The sequence below is a fragment of the Oryctolagus cuniculus genome, chromosome 15 (genome assembly GCF_051225735.1).
Source record: "Oryctolagus cuniculus isolate XC-2025 breed Fujian yellow rabbit chromosome 15, ASM5122573v1, whole genome shotgun sequence".
NCBI lineage: Eukaryota > Metazoa > Chordata > Mammalia > Lagomorpha > Leporidae > Oryctolagus > Oryctolagus cuniculus.
Window position 1 is genome coordinate 43396065 of NC_142881.1, and position 14551 is coordinate 43410615.

Sequence of the window (14551 nt, forward strand, 5' to 3'; positions counted from 1 at the left end):
CATTTCCCCCTTGTTTATTGGCTGCAATACTTCCACAGTGAGAAACTGTCCCTCAAAGTACATTTATACAAAAAAAAAGTGCATTCTAGATTTCTTGTTTATTATTCCCTTTTTATTTATGTATATATGTATTTAAGATCTTATTTATTTGAAAGATACAGTTATAGACAATGAGAAGGAGAGACAGAAAGGTCTTCCATCTGCTGGTTCACCCCCAAAATGTTTGCAATGGCCAAAGCTGTGCTGATCCAGGAGCCAGGAGCTTCTTCTGGGTCTCCCACATGGGTGCAGGGGCCCAAGCGCTTAGGACGTCTTTGACCCCTTTCCCAGGCCATAGCAGAGAGCTGGATCAGAAGAGGAGCAGCTGGGACTAGAGCTGGTGCCCACAGGGGATGTCGGCACTGCAGGCAAAGGATTATCCTCCTGTGCCACAGTGCCGGCCCCTATTTATATTTTTTTAATTTATTCTAAAGGGAGAGAGAGAGAGAGAAAAAGTGATGTCTTTGAATTACTATTTTGCTTCCCAAATGCCTAGATGCCTACAACAGCCAGGGCTGGGCCAGGCCAAAGCTAGGAACCAGGAACTCTATCCAGGTCTCCCACATGGATGTTAGGGACCCAAATACTTGAGTCATCACCTGTTGACTCCTTTGGTACACAGTAACAAGAAAGCTGAATTAGAAGCGGAGGTGGGACTCAATCTCAGGCTCTCTAATAATGGAGGGATGTGGGCATCCCAAGTGGCAGCTTGACCTGCTGTACCAAAACACCTGCCCTCACCCCACCCCACTTTTTAAACCAATACTTCAGAGCAACAAATTGATTTTCTACCAGGGTTGTTTTTTTGTTTGTTTGTTTGTTTGGTTTTTTTTTGTTTGTTTGTTTGTTTTGACAGGCAGAGTGGACAGTGAGAGAGAGAGACAGAGACAAAGGTCTTCCTTTGCCGTTGGTTCACCCTCCAATGTCCGCCATGGCTGGCGCGCTGCGGCTGGCGCACCATGCTGATCAGAAGCCAGGAGCCAGATGCTTCTCCTGGTCTCCCATGGGGTGCAGGGCCCAAGCACTTGGGCCATCCTCCACTGTCTTCCCGGGCCACAGCAGAGAGCTGGCCTGGAAGAGGGGCAACCAGGAAAGAATCTGGCACCCCGACTGGGACTAGAACCCGGTGTGCTGGCGCCGCTAGGTGGAGGATTAGCCTAGTGAGCCGCGGCGCCAGCCTCTACTGTTTTTTAAAAGTATCATTATAGGTGGGTGTTTGGTACGGCAGTTAAGACATCATTGGGGTTGCCCACATCTCATATAGGAACGCTGGATTTCAAACCTCAGCTCTGATTCCAATTCCACCTTTCTACTAATGTGCACCCTGGGAGGTAGAAGTGATGACTCAACCAGCTGAGTCCCTGTCACGGACATGAGAGACTCAGATTGAATTCCAAGCTCCTGGCTTTGAGCTGGCCCAGTCCTACTACTGTGGGCATTTGGAGAATAAACCAGTAGTTGGAAGATCCCTCTCTTTCTGCCTTTCAACTAAATACTACTAATAAAGTATTATGACATCATGTATTTAAGCATATCTAATTTGTTTTTAATTCATTGCAGTTATCTTTGGTTAGTGGGAACCTCATTAGTTCTTTTGTCACACCTCTAATAATCTTGATGAGCCTTTTGAGTTCTAGTACCCTAAAATATTCCATATATATATATATATATATATATATATATATAAAATTCCTGCCCTAGACTGAAAACCAGCCATTTGTCCAAGTATCTCTGGCTCCTTTGAGTAAAAAATGGCATTTAGAGATGACAAGCTGGATTCTTCATGAAACATTCTGTTTTCTAACCGTAATTTAATCTTCAATTACTCCAAGAATTAAAGAATGATTAGATGTGATCATTAACATGGAGATAAATGAAATTTCTGACCTGGTAGGCCTAAGTAAAATATTGAGAGTATATGATGGTAGTGGTTGCTGGCTAATAGCTTAGGAGTTTGAGGGATTATGGTGTTTGTTTTTGTTTTTGTTTTTGCTTGAATTTAACTTTTGTCCAGCTACCTTGACTTTGACTTGGGTAATTTCCTTCTCTGTGATAGGGTGTTGAGAGCAGAAGAGAGAGCTTTGCTTCACCAACTGCTAAGGAGGAGGGAATACATGGTCTTTCTTCTCCTCAGAGGCTGCCTTGCCAGGGCCTAGTTCAATGTGCTGTGGACACTAAGAGTCTGATGAGGGGCAGGAGGTCTTGTCTGGTGTCCTGGAGACTTGAACTTGCATCCTGAATTGCTGAATCATGCTCCCTTTTACTCCTCCCTTCCTGTCCTACAAACCATTTAACATTTCAATAACTGTTGCCTCATCTGTAAAATGCGTAGAGTAATTGTGTGAGTGAATTCGTCAGATGGAGCATAGGCAAGGACGGTTAGCTTATCCTAGCTACTAGGATGTCTGTGGGAGTCATTCAGACAGAAATAAAACAGCTACATGAATTAAAGTGTTTATAGTGACTTTATCTCCATCTCACTTCAGGGTTGTCTTGTTCCTGTCTATAGAAGCCAGATGTTTTGATGGGCATCATAAGTCCCCTGGTCTCAACATCTTATCTCTACTGGCTCTGCCGCAGGACTCGGCATCAACTCAGTTCAGACCCCTTGATTGTCAAGGTATGGACCTTCTAATGTTTCTGGGAGAGGGGATACATTATCTCATTATCATCTACTAAAAGCTTGCTTAAAATAATCGTATCTGTCTAGATTGTGGGTCACTGAGCAGGATTCTGTGAATGGGCCATGGCTTCTTTTTATGGGGAAGAGGGCTGGGGACATCCAGAAGAGACCACGTGGCCACTCTGGAGGGCTCTCATTGCAAAGAAGAAGGGTGGGCAAAGGAAAAGTCTGTTGGCAGGTGACTAGAAGCTATCTGTTGTTTTCATCTGTCCACCACCTAGTCCATCTTGTTATTTTGGAGAACTTTCCTTTCTTCGTTGGGTATGTTCTTGTGACAATTTCCATGTCAGTAGCCCCACAAGCAAAGGGATCAGTATATAATCCAAACTAGAACAGTCAGATGCTTCTTACAGGAACTGAGTCCTGAGTGGAGTAACACAAAGACCTACAATTATTGGGGTGCCTCTGACTCAGGGGTGATGCCCTGAAAAGAGATGGTCTCACAGCTCCTACTCCTTAGATCTGCAGAACTGCTCTCATTGCCAGCATTTCTAAGCCTGGATTTATTTCTAAGCCTGAATTTATTTCTCCTCCTATGGGATCAAGTCAGCTAGATTTGGTCTATGTAGCTTGTAATTAAGAATTATAGTGTAAATTTACCACCAGCACTAACGACAACAACCCTGTTAATACTATCATTTAATCTTTTCCCCTCTGTAGTAACAGAGAGCTTTCTAAGGTCTATTACAGAATACCTTATCTGAAGGCACTTACATTGCTACTATTTTGGTTGGAATTTGGGGGGCTCATCTCTTTCCTAACTCCGCATGGCTTTCATTGATATGATTCCTAGACAGTTTGGGCTTACGAGGAGGCAAAAAGGAGGAGGGCTGGCCTATTTCTTGCTCTTTGTTTTGATGGACCATTGTTTAATTTTGTACTGTTTTATAGTATGAATACTGTAAGAAAAGTAAAACACTGGGGCCGGCACTGTGGTGTAGTGGGTAAAACTGCCGTCTGTGGTGCTGACATCACATATTGGTGCCAGTTCGAGTCCCAGCTGCTCCACTTCTGGTCCAGCTCTCTCCTATGGCCTGGGAAAGCAGTACAAGACGGCCCAGGTTCTTGGGCCCCTGCACCCACTTAGGAGACCCAGAAGAATCTCCTGGCTTCAGATTGGTGTAGCTCTGGCCATTGCAGCCATCTGAAGAGTGAACCAGCGGATGGAAGACCTATCTCTCTCTCTCTCTCTCTCCCCCTCTCCCCCTCTCCCCCTCTCCTTCTCGCTCTCCCTCTCCCTCTCTCCCTCTTGGCCTCTGCCTCTCTGTAACTTTGCCTTTCAAATAAAATAAATAACAAAATATTTGTAAAAAAGTAAAACACTGTATTATCCTTATTGCAAATGTGGTCCATGGTTATATCAGGAAGCAAAAAGATAAAAACAAAACCTGCCCGAGATCACCAGACGATTCCTCTTTAACATTTTGTTGCTCTTTATTTTAGTATGTGTGGCCACACATAATTAAATAATGTGTACTTAACAAAAATGCAGTCAACTTGTCTTTGTTAACATAATTTAATATTTGGTAATGTTTTTCTTGTTATTAAATTTCAGTATAATTTTTAGGGATTGAATAGCCTTCTTACCCTATTGTATTCTTGTGTTTATTTTTCACATTCTTTGTCAATCCAAAATTTCAACGAATGGCTAAACATTGAGATCACTTCTCTGTTCTGAAATTGGCATAAATACTGTCCAGTGGCAGACATAACCCATATCAGTATTTACCGTACATAAGTACTGCCTTTGGTGGTGGGCTGATTGGCTGGTGGTAAATAAAGCAGGTGTAAGCTTTGTGGTCTGGGTTGTAGATATGGCGTAGGACACATCATGCTGGAAGAGCTGTACAAGGATTGACATGACCTTCAGTTCAGCGGGCCTTCCGACATCTCTCTCTCCGATGATAACAGGCTCTCCCAGAAGAGAGTTTGCACATAGGCCCTTTGTTATCAATACACTTTAATCTCAAACTGTACCAAGCCCACAGATATGCTAACGAGAGCCTTGAGTGTCCTGGACTTGACTGTGAAAATCTCTTCTTAGCAGATTTCAGGAAGTGCTGTGAAGTCTAAACCCTGTAACGTGCAAGTGGACAGGGGCGAGATTCTGGATGGCCACCTGCTTCACTGGGACGTGGCAGCTCTTGTGAGTGGTGGAACCAGGTAAGGACGGCTGCTGTTTCCTAGGGACGGGGGATCTTGAATCATCTTACTGTCTCGGAGAACTTAACAAAATCCTAAAGAATCACCCAATTTTCATAGTTTGGAAAGGCATTTTGTTGAATTACTATTTTTTACTATCTCAGACTTGAAAAGCAGGTACCTCAGTATGGTAGCCCTATGGCAAATAACTTGCTATTGTATCATGAGTGCCTTATCATTGAGCTTGCAGGCTTCTAAGATACATTTCCCTTCAGAAGGCAGACAGGACATCTACTTTAGAATTCAAATGCAGGTTTTTAATCACCAGGGAGAAAGAAATAGTGTTGACCCATTTTCTGATTTCTCTAAAGGTGGAGGTTGAGTCGGCTAAATGGCGCAAAGAATGTATTACCATTGGCAGCGATTCTGGGAACTCAACAGAATAGTGGAACACATGAGGTCATTCAAGTCTAAATAAGAGGTGGACAGTCTAATCTGAAATCAAGTTCCATTACTGACTTGTGTACAAGGCTGTAATCAGTTACACACACACACACACACAGTGTAATTTTTTCCTTTTTTGTTAGTTTTTGCACCATGTCTGTCTGATACATGGGCTCCTACTATGTGGTCACATAGAATACATGATCTGTATGGAGTCTCTGAGGTTTGGAGGTCCAGTGCTCAGTCTTCTTGGCTAATGATAAGCCTCATAGAAACCAAAGTTTTGAGCAAGAACTGGGCATACTGGGTTGGAAGTTTCCTTCGGAACCACCACCTAATGACTAGTAAGCTTCTTTGGATCGTCAGTGTTGGAAGCATTCCTTAGAGGTGTTTCCTGATCCTGGAGCTATGATAGAAGTTGGTACCAAGACACAGACTGACCTTGTTTTGCCCTACTTTTAAAATCGTCCTTGCTCTTGGTGGTGAATATGATCACGGTGATAACAAATAGATGAGGAAAGCCTTCTATTTCCAGTTTCTTTGTCTACTCCCAGTTTAGCTACACCTCTGAAATGTCTGCTGTTAGACTGAAATTTCACTCCAGGCCCAGGAATTGTGAAAACAAATACCTATAGCACTGGCAATAACTTAGAAATGACTGTCTGGGTAGGGACTATCACAGGTTGAGGAATATCTGCTCTGTCTAACGGGAACAGCAGCTACTCTGTTCTAGCAAATTTTAGTTGAGCAAACTCTCTGTCCTTGGGAATCTGACTCAGGGTTGCCATCTTATGAATTACTTTAAATAAAAATTTAATTTTCACATCTGTAAATGTAAACATTTTCTTTACAGATAAAACTGTGAATGCATTCTTTAAAAAAAAAGATTTATGTTTTTTATTTATTTGAAAGAGCTATAGAGAGAGGGAGAGGGAGAGAGAGAGAGAGAGAGAGAGAAAGAGAAACAGAAACAAAGAGGTCTTCCATCTGCTGATTGACTCCCCAAATGACCACAACAGCTGAAGCTGAATTCATCCGAGGCCAAGAGCTTTTTCTGGGTCTCCCACATGGGAGCAGGGCCCAAGGACTTAGGCCATCCTCTGCTTCTTTCCCAGGTGCATTATCAAGGAGCTGGATTGGAAGTAGAGCAGCCAGGACTTGAACTGGAACCCATGTGGAATGCCTGCACTGTAGGCCAGGGCTTTAACCCACTGTGTGACATCACTAGCCCTTGAATGCATTCTTTTACCTTGTTATCTGAGTAAAATTGAAACAAAAAGTTGTATGGGCCATGTATTGCCCATTTTGTGTTGCCATTTTGCAACTCTTTCCGGTAGCAAAGTCTTAGCCACAATTATCCATGTGGAAGGCAAATGCTGGGATTCTAATAATCCTTTAATTCTAGCCTCCCATAAACTCCTTGAAAACAGGGAGGAGTACTGATTCTGCTACTTTGGAAACTGATGATAATTGCTAGCATTCTCTTTACTTCTTATACTCCATTCAACAGAAGCAGTATTACTTACATCATTTCGTCTTATTTTGATAGGGACTTTATCAGATAGGTACTAGAATCGTCATCATGATACCCATATTTACAAGTGGGAAAACCCAGGCTCACTTTCAGGGGAAGATTTTCCAAGCTCATTAAATAAATGGCACACATGAGATTTAAACTTTGGGGTGAGATTTCAGAGTCTAATTTTTAACCACCATCTTAATGCTTTTCCTATTACTTTATGTGTATTTTAGCTTTTAGGATCTTAAGGAATCTCTTAGGCCAGTTTATGCTTTTGTAGATCACAGGGACCTTCTTGATCCTCATCCTTTGACACAAAGTTTGCAAATTGTGTGGGAGCCTTCTGATTACTTAAAGGAAATTTTGCAAGTGCCTGGCTTGAGACCAAAGATGCCAGCCCCCTTTCCATGCCTTTTTCCCACCAGATAGTAACTGAAAGTTTAAAAATTGAATTTAAGGGTGGAAGTTTTGTGTTTTACCTCCATGTGGTGATGACAGTTCTATTGAGCCTATAACCACAGGGTTCACCTGCAGTCCTAATAGGACTTTGCCTAAGTATAGGCAGCATGTGAGTCGTCCTTGCTGTCAAAAGTGCTCCCAACTCAGACCCATAAACAACAACTTTGCCATAAATGAAAGCAGTGTGAATAGCCAAGGAATGCAAGGAGGTTTTAACTCAACAGTCAATGCCAAATCCTGAGTGGTGGCAGCCAGGAACAGTACTCTGTTGAGTAGGATTTGGATATATCTGAGCTATTCACAAAGAGTGCTATAATTGATTGGGCCAGTCTGCCATGGGCTTGGGATATGGAACTAGCAGTACATATTCTCTCTATTTGACATCCTTAGTGTAGTATCTTTATATGAAAGAGCCAAGACATCTTAGTCTTCAGAGGCTTGAAGCATATGCATTGTATGCATTTTTTTTTAATTTATTTGCCAGATAGAGTTAGACAATGAGAGAGAGAGACAGAGAGAAAGGTCTTCCTTCCATTGGTTCACCCCCCAAATGGCCACTACAGCCGGAACTACGCTGATCTGAAGCCAGGAGCCTGGTGCTTCTTCCTGGTCTCCCATGCGGGTGCAGGGCCCACTGCACTCCCGGGCCACAGCAGAGAGCTGGACTGGAAGAGGAGCAACTGGGACTAGAACCCAGCACCCATATGGGATGCCAGCACTGCAGGTGGAGGATTAACCAAGTGAGCCACGGCGCCGGCCCCACATTGTATGCATTTTAACTTGTGTTTCTTTTTCTCTCTTTTTTCCCATTTTTTCTCCCATCTCTGCTTTGCCTCAGGAAAAATGGCCAAGCGAAGTTTCTCCGCGTTGGAGGCATTCCTGATTTTCCTCCTTGTGATGATGGCTGCCATTACTGTGGCCCTTCTCAGCCTCTTGTTTATCACCAGTGGAACCATTGAAAACAACAAAGGCAAGTTTCATAGGCTCTCTGGGATGCTCTTCCTAGGCCTGGGCAAATTTCTTGGTTATCAGGGACCTCCGATAAGGCATGGTGTCTGCTGGTAGTTCATTGTGTACTCATGCCCTCTGGGGTGGCTATCTCCCTTTCTTCCTCGTGCATTGCCCTGTGTGCTTTGATATCAGTCTTTATCAAGTGTACCTTTGTTCTCAAGTTGCTAGTGAATAGGCTTTCTGACCTGCACTGATCTAAGCATAGTTCAAGTTTTTCAAGTCCAATAATGTCCGCTTTATATAAAAAGTTTACGTATTCATTTTCATTTATTTGAAAGACACAGGCACACACACACACACACACACACACATCTCCTCCATCCTCTGGTTCACCCCTCAATTCCACACAACAGCTGGGGCTGGACCAGGCAGAAGCCAGGAGCCAGGAATTCCAACCATTCTCCCAAGTCAGTGGCAGAGACTCAAGTGCTTGAGCCACAATCTGTTGCCTCCCAGGGTAGGATGCTGGATTGGAAGCAGAGGAGGCTTTCCATTCCAGGCATTCCGATATGGGATGCAGGTGTCTCAAGGGGTGGCTAAATTGCTGCACCACAATAGGTACTCCAAGTTTTTGCCTCTAATCATTTAGACTCTTTGTCTCACTGTTGGTATCCTTGTCTCCTAGGATTGAAAGAAGAATGAATGTTTGCTAAGTGTCAGTCAGTTTATGAAAAGCTTTTAGAGAAGGGAATTTCAAACTCAAACCCTTACAAGGACCAATGAGGTCCTGTAAATGAGGTGGAACAGGAAGACAGTGCAGGTATGATTTTGTGAAGGGCATTCATAGCGCCTCCTGATTGTTAGCCGCTTCTTGTCATGTTACATGGTCTCAGGTCTCTTAGCTTTTCAAAAGAAGCTGGAAATTATGATTTTTACACATCTTCTGATACATACACACAAACACATATATATATTTATATTTTATAGAATATATAGTATATATTCTATATAATACATATATTATATATAATATATATACAATATTGAAAATTGTAGGCCACTTTCATGGGCATTGTTGGCAGTAGTTCTTTAATGGAACCTCTGCTTCCATGTCAGGTTAAACTCCTGTTAAGTGAGTGAAGAAGACAGGGATTGAATGCTGACAAAGTAAGGAGGGGGTGGGGTGAGGGGGCTGGCCTCAGGCTAGAGAGAATGGCGATGACATTTTTCACCTCGGTGTTCCTTTTTATGTTCTCTCCCTCATCCAGTGTGTTCTCTGTGTCCTTGTTCTTCACGTTCCTTGTAAATATAGAGGAAGAGAAACACTCTGTGCTAGAGAGCAGGCAGGTGCTGGGCTGCTGGAAATTAAAGGATCCTTAGGCTTCATTTAGTTTTAGCTCTTAGCGAGTCAGGAGCTGAGACTCCAGCAGGTTTTAATAATGATAGAAACTATTCACTTAGTCGTGATTCCTGCTTAGTGAATGGCTTCTTTATAAATAGCACTATAATAAGAGCTCTTTGCATTTTTCTGGTCTAATTCTCACAAAGTTCCTCCAAAGGTGGGTTCTAGTTTCAGTGTCGTTTTATATATGGGAAAACTGAGACTCCGAGAGTGCAACGAGCGTGCCCCTGGCTAAGTGGTTAGGTTTGGTTTTAGTTGGTGCCACATTTCTATCTTAATAGCATTGAGGCAATAGCAAAGGTATTTGTTTTCCTCTTTGCAATATTTGATGTCATGAAGCAGTATGGGCTCGGGGATGAGAAGACAAGCTTTCTAACCCTATCTAAAATTTGGCTGAGGAAATATCAGATTCTGAGCTCCAGGATCTGGGCTGAGCACAGATTAAATGTCTGCAAGGAATTTTGGTTAAATCACTTTTCTGAGTTTTCATTTTCTCATTTGTAAAACTGAGGAGACTGGACCAGGTGATCTGTAATTTTATTTTTAGCTCTAGAATTCTAGAATCTCAGTAGGAGTTAGCTGTTAACTGCTTACCTAAGTACTGTATGGCCGCTAATGCCTTATGACAGCAACACGTGCTGCCCTGGCTCCTCCTGGCTGTTTTCTAGGGCAGGGGACAAAACAAACAACTAAATTGTGTATATGGGATGTCCAAATATGTAAAGAAAACCAAAGCTGTACACTCACCTTTTTTCTACATTCTTAATGTGTATTAACACATTTATTGTTAATTAACATATTTATAACAATATTTATAACAATGCTAGGAGACAGGCTATTATTATAATCTTCATTTAATAGATGAGCAAATTGGGGTGAAATAGGTTAAGCATTTTAATTAGTGGTAGAGTCAGGCAGTTTGTTTCTGGTAACTAATATTTTTTGAAAGATTTATTTATTTATTTGAGAGGTAGAGTTGAGACAGAGTGAGAAACAGAGAAAAAGGTCTTCTGTCTGCTGGTTCACTCCACAAATGGCCTCATGGCTGGAGCTGAGCCCATCTGAAGCCAAGAGCCAGAAGCTTCTTCCAGGTCTCCCATGTGGGTGCTGAGGCCCAAGCATTTGGGTCATCTTCCACTGCTTTGCCAGGCCATTAGTCAGGGAGCTGGATTGGAAGCAGAGCAGCTGGGACACAAACAGGTGCCCATATGGGATGGGGACATCGTAGGCAGCGGCTTAGCCTGCTATACAGCAATATTGGCCCCAGCAAGTGACTTCTTAATCTTTATATCATTTTGCCTCCCTTGATATTCATGTTAGAGTAGGAAATGTATGTGTGAATAAATACACATATGTAGATGTGGAAATACAGATACAAGAGTAATTAAAATAAGGAATAACCATGTCAGCAAGTGTATAGAGCTCTGGGTTGCATTGAGAATAAAATTCATTAAAAGATCAAGGAAGATCGGAGCAGGGTAGAGAGAGTTGGGGCATCCTGGAGATGAGGAGCAGAGCTGGCTCCTGGGGAGGTGGAAACTGACTGACTCTGTGGGGCTGTTGGAGATTGGTTGGGGGAGAAGAAAGGAATGAGGGGTCTGGATGGCAAGAATGGAAGCAGAAAATCCCGAGTTTGCGGTTAGTAGATCACAGTAGAACTGATCCCTGTTTTATTTGGTGGAAAAGAAGAGCAGCGGAAGTGAGAGAAAGGGATGGGATGACAAGGAATGGCTCATGATGGGAAGGTGCAGGCTGTTTGGTTGGTAGTCTGAAATATCTCTAGTCCAAGAAAGAGATCTTGATTGGAATTATGATTTCAAACCGGTTCCTGAGAGTTTTCACTGTGCAACTTATATAAGAGAATATACAAATAAGTTTTCCTTAGGAATCCAAACTTACATTTTCTATTTGACAAATAAGTGGGCTGAACTATTTCTCAAATATCTGACTGAATTTTAGATTCAGGGAACCTTGATTTTTCAACCAGCCAAAGCCCTCCAGCCACACAGGGCCCTGCAGCCACCCAATCTGCTCCAGTGACCTGCACCCCGGAGCTTCAGAACTTCAGTGGTTACCATATTGGTGTTGGACGAGCTGACTGCACAGGACAAGTATCAGATATCAATTTGGTAAGTAAATTCCATGTTCTTCAAGGAGGCTGAAAAAGGAATTTGGTTATTTTTATCCTGCATTTATTCCGATTATCATATCATCATTATCTTCTAGCTTTTCTGTTGAATTTGCTGCTGTCTATCTAGCACTATGAGTATCATGCTCTGAGTAAGAGGAAACTTATTCAATTACCACTCTGTTGTAAAATGTACAATTGGAAGTGGAAGGGGTAGGGCAGGCAGACTCAAATACTGCAGGGGTTGGGCAGATGTCACAAATGATTGAACCAAGCCAGTGTAAGATGAAGAATGTCTACTGTATCCTCAGTCTGGAGAAGGCAGTAGTAGGAAGTAGTGAGGACTTGGTAGAATAAAGTTCACAGAAAGTGAAAGAAAGTACATGGCTATAGCTGATTGTTGCCATGTATGAATGTGGGCTTAGGGCCGCCCTATCTGACAGTGCTTTGGGGAGCAGCCAGACAAATCTCTGTATTGAAGATGTGATGATTTAAATCTGTCACCTGTAAAATGTAGGCAATTCTAGTTAAAACTGGAAACCTAGATTGAGTCAGCACCGTGCAGACCAAATCAGGTCCAGTGTGGCCTGATGACTGTTAGCATGAGACATCTTGCCTATGGTGGTTGAAATACTCATTGATGTCAGTGCTTCCCTAGGAAACCTGAGCATGACATTGTATGATGGGATTTTCTCCCCTTTTATCAGTTAGTGTTCTGGAATGTGAACTCTAAATGAACACTCCCATGACAGCTAAGGCAAATGGTACAGGCCACTTTTAAAGACATGGACATAGCTTTTACTAGTGGATTTGTGACAGTGAGACAAGGGGCATAGAATAGTCATGACTTGACTTAGGGAGTGATAACAAGGTAGAATTCAAGGTAAGGGCCATTCAGAAAGATTATTTAATCATAAATATACCATTTTCTTCAGAAAGTCAAATCACATGACAAACAACCAACATGAGAATGCCTCCCAACTCCAGAATATTGCTGGGCAATATAGGGTGGAGGTAGGGGATACATTTTCTTCTGTAGTGCCTTGGGAATCCTGGAGAAAAGCTTCTATTTCAAAGAACAGAAAGGCCCCAGAAGGTCCCTAATGCAGTAATAGAATTCCAGAGCCAGGCAATCCCCTCCTTGCCCATGGGTCAATGAGTAGCTTTTGCCAATTGGATCAATACTTTGCCTTTCTTTTTTTAAAAAAGTTTATTTATTTTAAAGGCAGTGTTTACAAAGAGTAACAGAGAGAGAGAGAGAGAGAGATCTTCAATTTGCTGATTCAGACCCTAAATGGCTGCAACAGCCAGAGCTGGGCCAGACCAAAGCCAAGAGCCAGAAGCTTCTCCTGGGTCACCCATGTGGGTGCAGGGGCCCAAGCACTTGAGGAATCCTCCATTTATTTCCCAGGCACATTAGCAAGGAGCTAGATTGGAAGTGGAGCAGCCAGGACTCCAACCAGCAACCATGTCAGATGCTATCAGATACCAGTGTCATAGGCGGTGGCTTTACTAGCTACGCCACAATGTGCCCCCAACCTTTCCATGTTTTTGACACATAAGAATCAAGATTCTTTTATGGTTCTGGCTTTCTTCTTCTCTCTTTATTCTTGAAAACACATGTGTGTTCTCACTCAATGTCATAGTGTCCTGTGGATCTTTCTCCTTTGTCCAAAGCAGTCTATTCTTCTATGTCCCTGCCCAGCTTCTGGAAGCAGGGAAGTGAGAGAGTGTGGCTCTGATTCTGTCTTCCTCTTTAGATGGGCTATGCCAAAAGTGGCCAGAATGCGCGGGGCATCCTCACGAGGCTGTACAGCCGGGCTTTCATCGTGGCGGAACCTAATGGGTCAAATCGAGTGGTGTTTGTCAGCATTGACATAGGCATGGTATCGCAGCGACTCAGGCTGGAGGTAAGTGACAGAGGGGAGGAAGAAACGAGGGGGTTAGAGACAAGTCTGTGGGTGAATGTGATGGGTTTTGGTTCCAGTGAGTTTCTGCTACCTTTAACATTAGAAGCTCTTGGCAATCCAGCAGCCAATCTTACAAGGAGAATGATCCTTACTTTCTTAATCTAAGTTATCTTGGTCAAAACTTGCATTCAATTCTTCTGAGGGCTTATCGTCATTGTTCTTGCTAACGTGTTTTCAAAAGCTTATTCTGTTCCAGGTGACCTTCACGTATATTCTCTCATTTAACCTGCTTGTTAGACAGTTGAGAATGCCAATTAATCACTTACTCCTCTTTCAGGTTCTCATGCTATTGAGAATAGATGCAATGAATCAGATGAGAATTAAAATGCAGCACTGAAGCGAGGCTACCTGTGAATTGATAATTGCAGAATACGGTGATAAGCACATGAGAGTTCATTATATTACTCAGGTTACTTTTGTGTGTTTGAAAATTTCTACAACAAACATTTTAAAAAAGAATATCTCTTAATCTCTGATAGTATGGTAGAATATGGCAGGCTTTTCTATGTTTATCTCAAATTTGGACCTTGTTTTCTACCTGCAGGTACAACTGAGCTTAGCAGAAAGGTACATGGGGAGTCCTGGGCTGCCTGAGGCATGTAAGAAATAGCAGAGGAGGACAGGGGAGAGAAGGAGATAAGGAGAGGAGAGGGTTAGGGAGAGGGGAGGAGAAGGAGAGAACTAGAGTAATGGTGTGGACTTCTAAAGCTAAAAGAGATAAATAATGAGAATGAGAATCTTTCCTCTACTGGTTCAGTCCCCCAAATGCCTACAACAGCCAGCCAGTGTTAGGCCAGGCAAAAGCCATGAACCA

At 42.7% G+C, this 14551-nt stretch overlaps 1 protein-coding gene across 2 annotated transcripts in view; it reads left to right on the plus strand.

Annotated features, from left to right (window-relative positions):
* Nucleotides 1-2524: 2524 nt before the first annotated feature.
* ASAH2 (N-acylsphingosine amidohydrolase 2) overlaps nt 2525-14551 on the plus strand; it is a 74857-nt gene continuing 62830 nt past the window's right edge. The window contains exons 1-5 of one of the 2 annotated variants that reach the window (XM_089314856.1): nt 2525-2659; nt 4767-4885; nt 8125-8256; nt 11599-11768; nt 13528-13677. In XM_089314856.1, coding sequence (XP_089170982.1) covers nt 8130-8256; nt 11599-11768; nt 13528-13677 — 447 coding nt within the window. In that variant the 5' untranslated portion in view covers nt 2525-2659; nt 4767-4885; nt 8125-8129. The remainder of the gene's footprint in view (nt 2660-4766; nt 4886-8124; nt 8257-11598; nt 11769-13527; nt 13678-14551) is intronic. The other variant, XM_089314855.1, reaches the window with a different exon arrangement.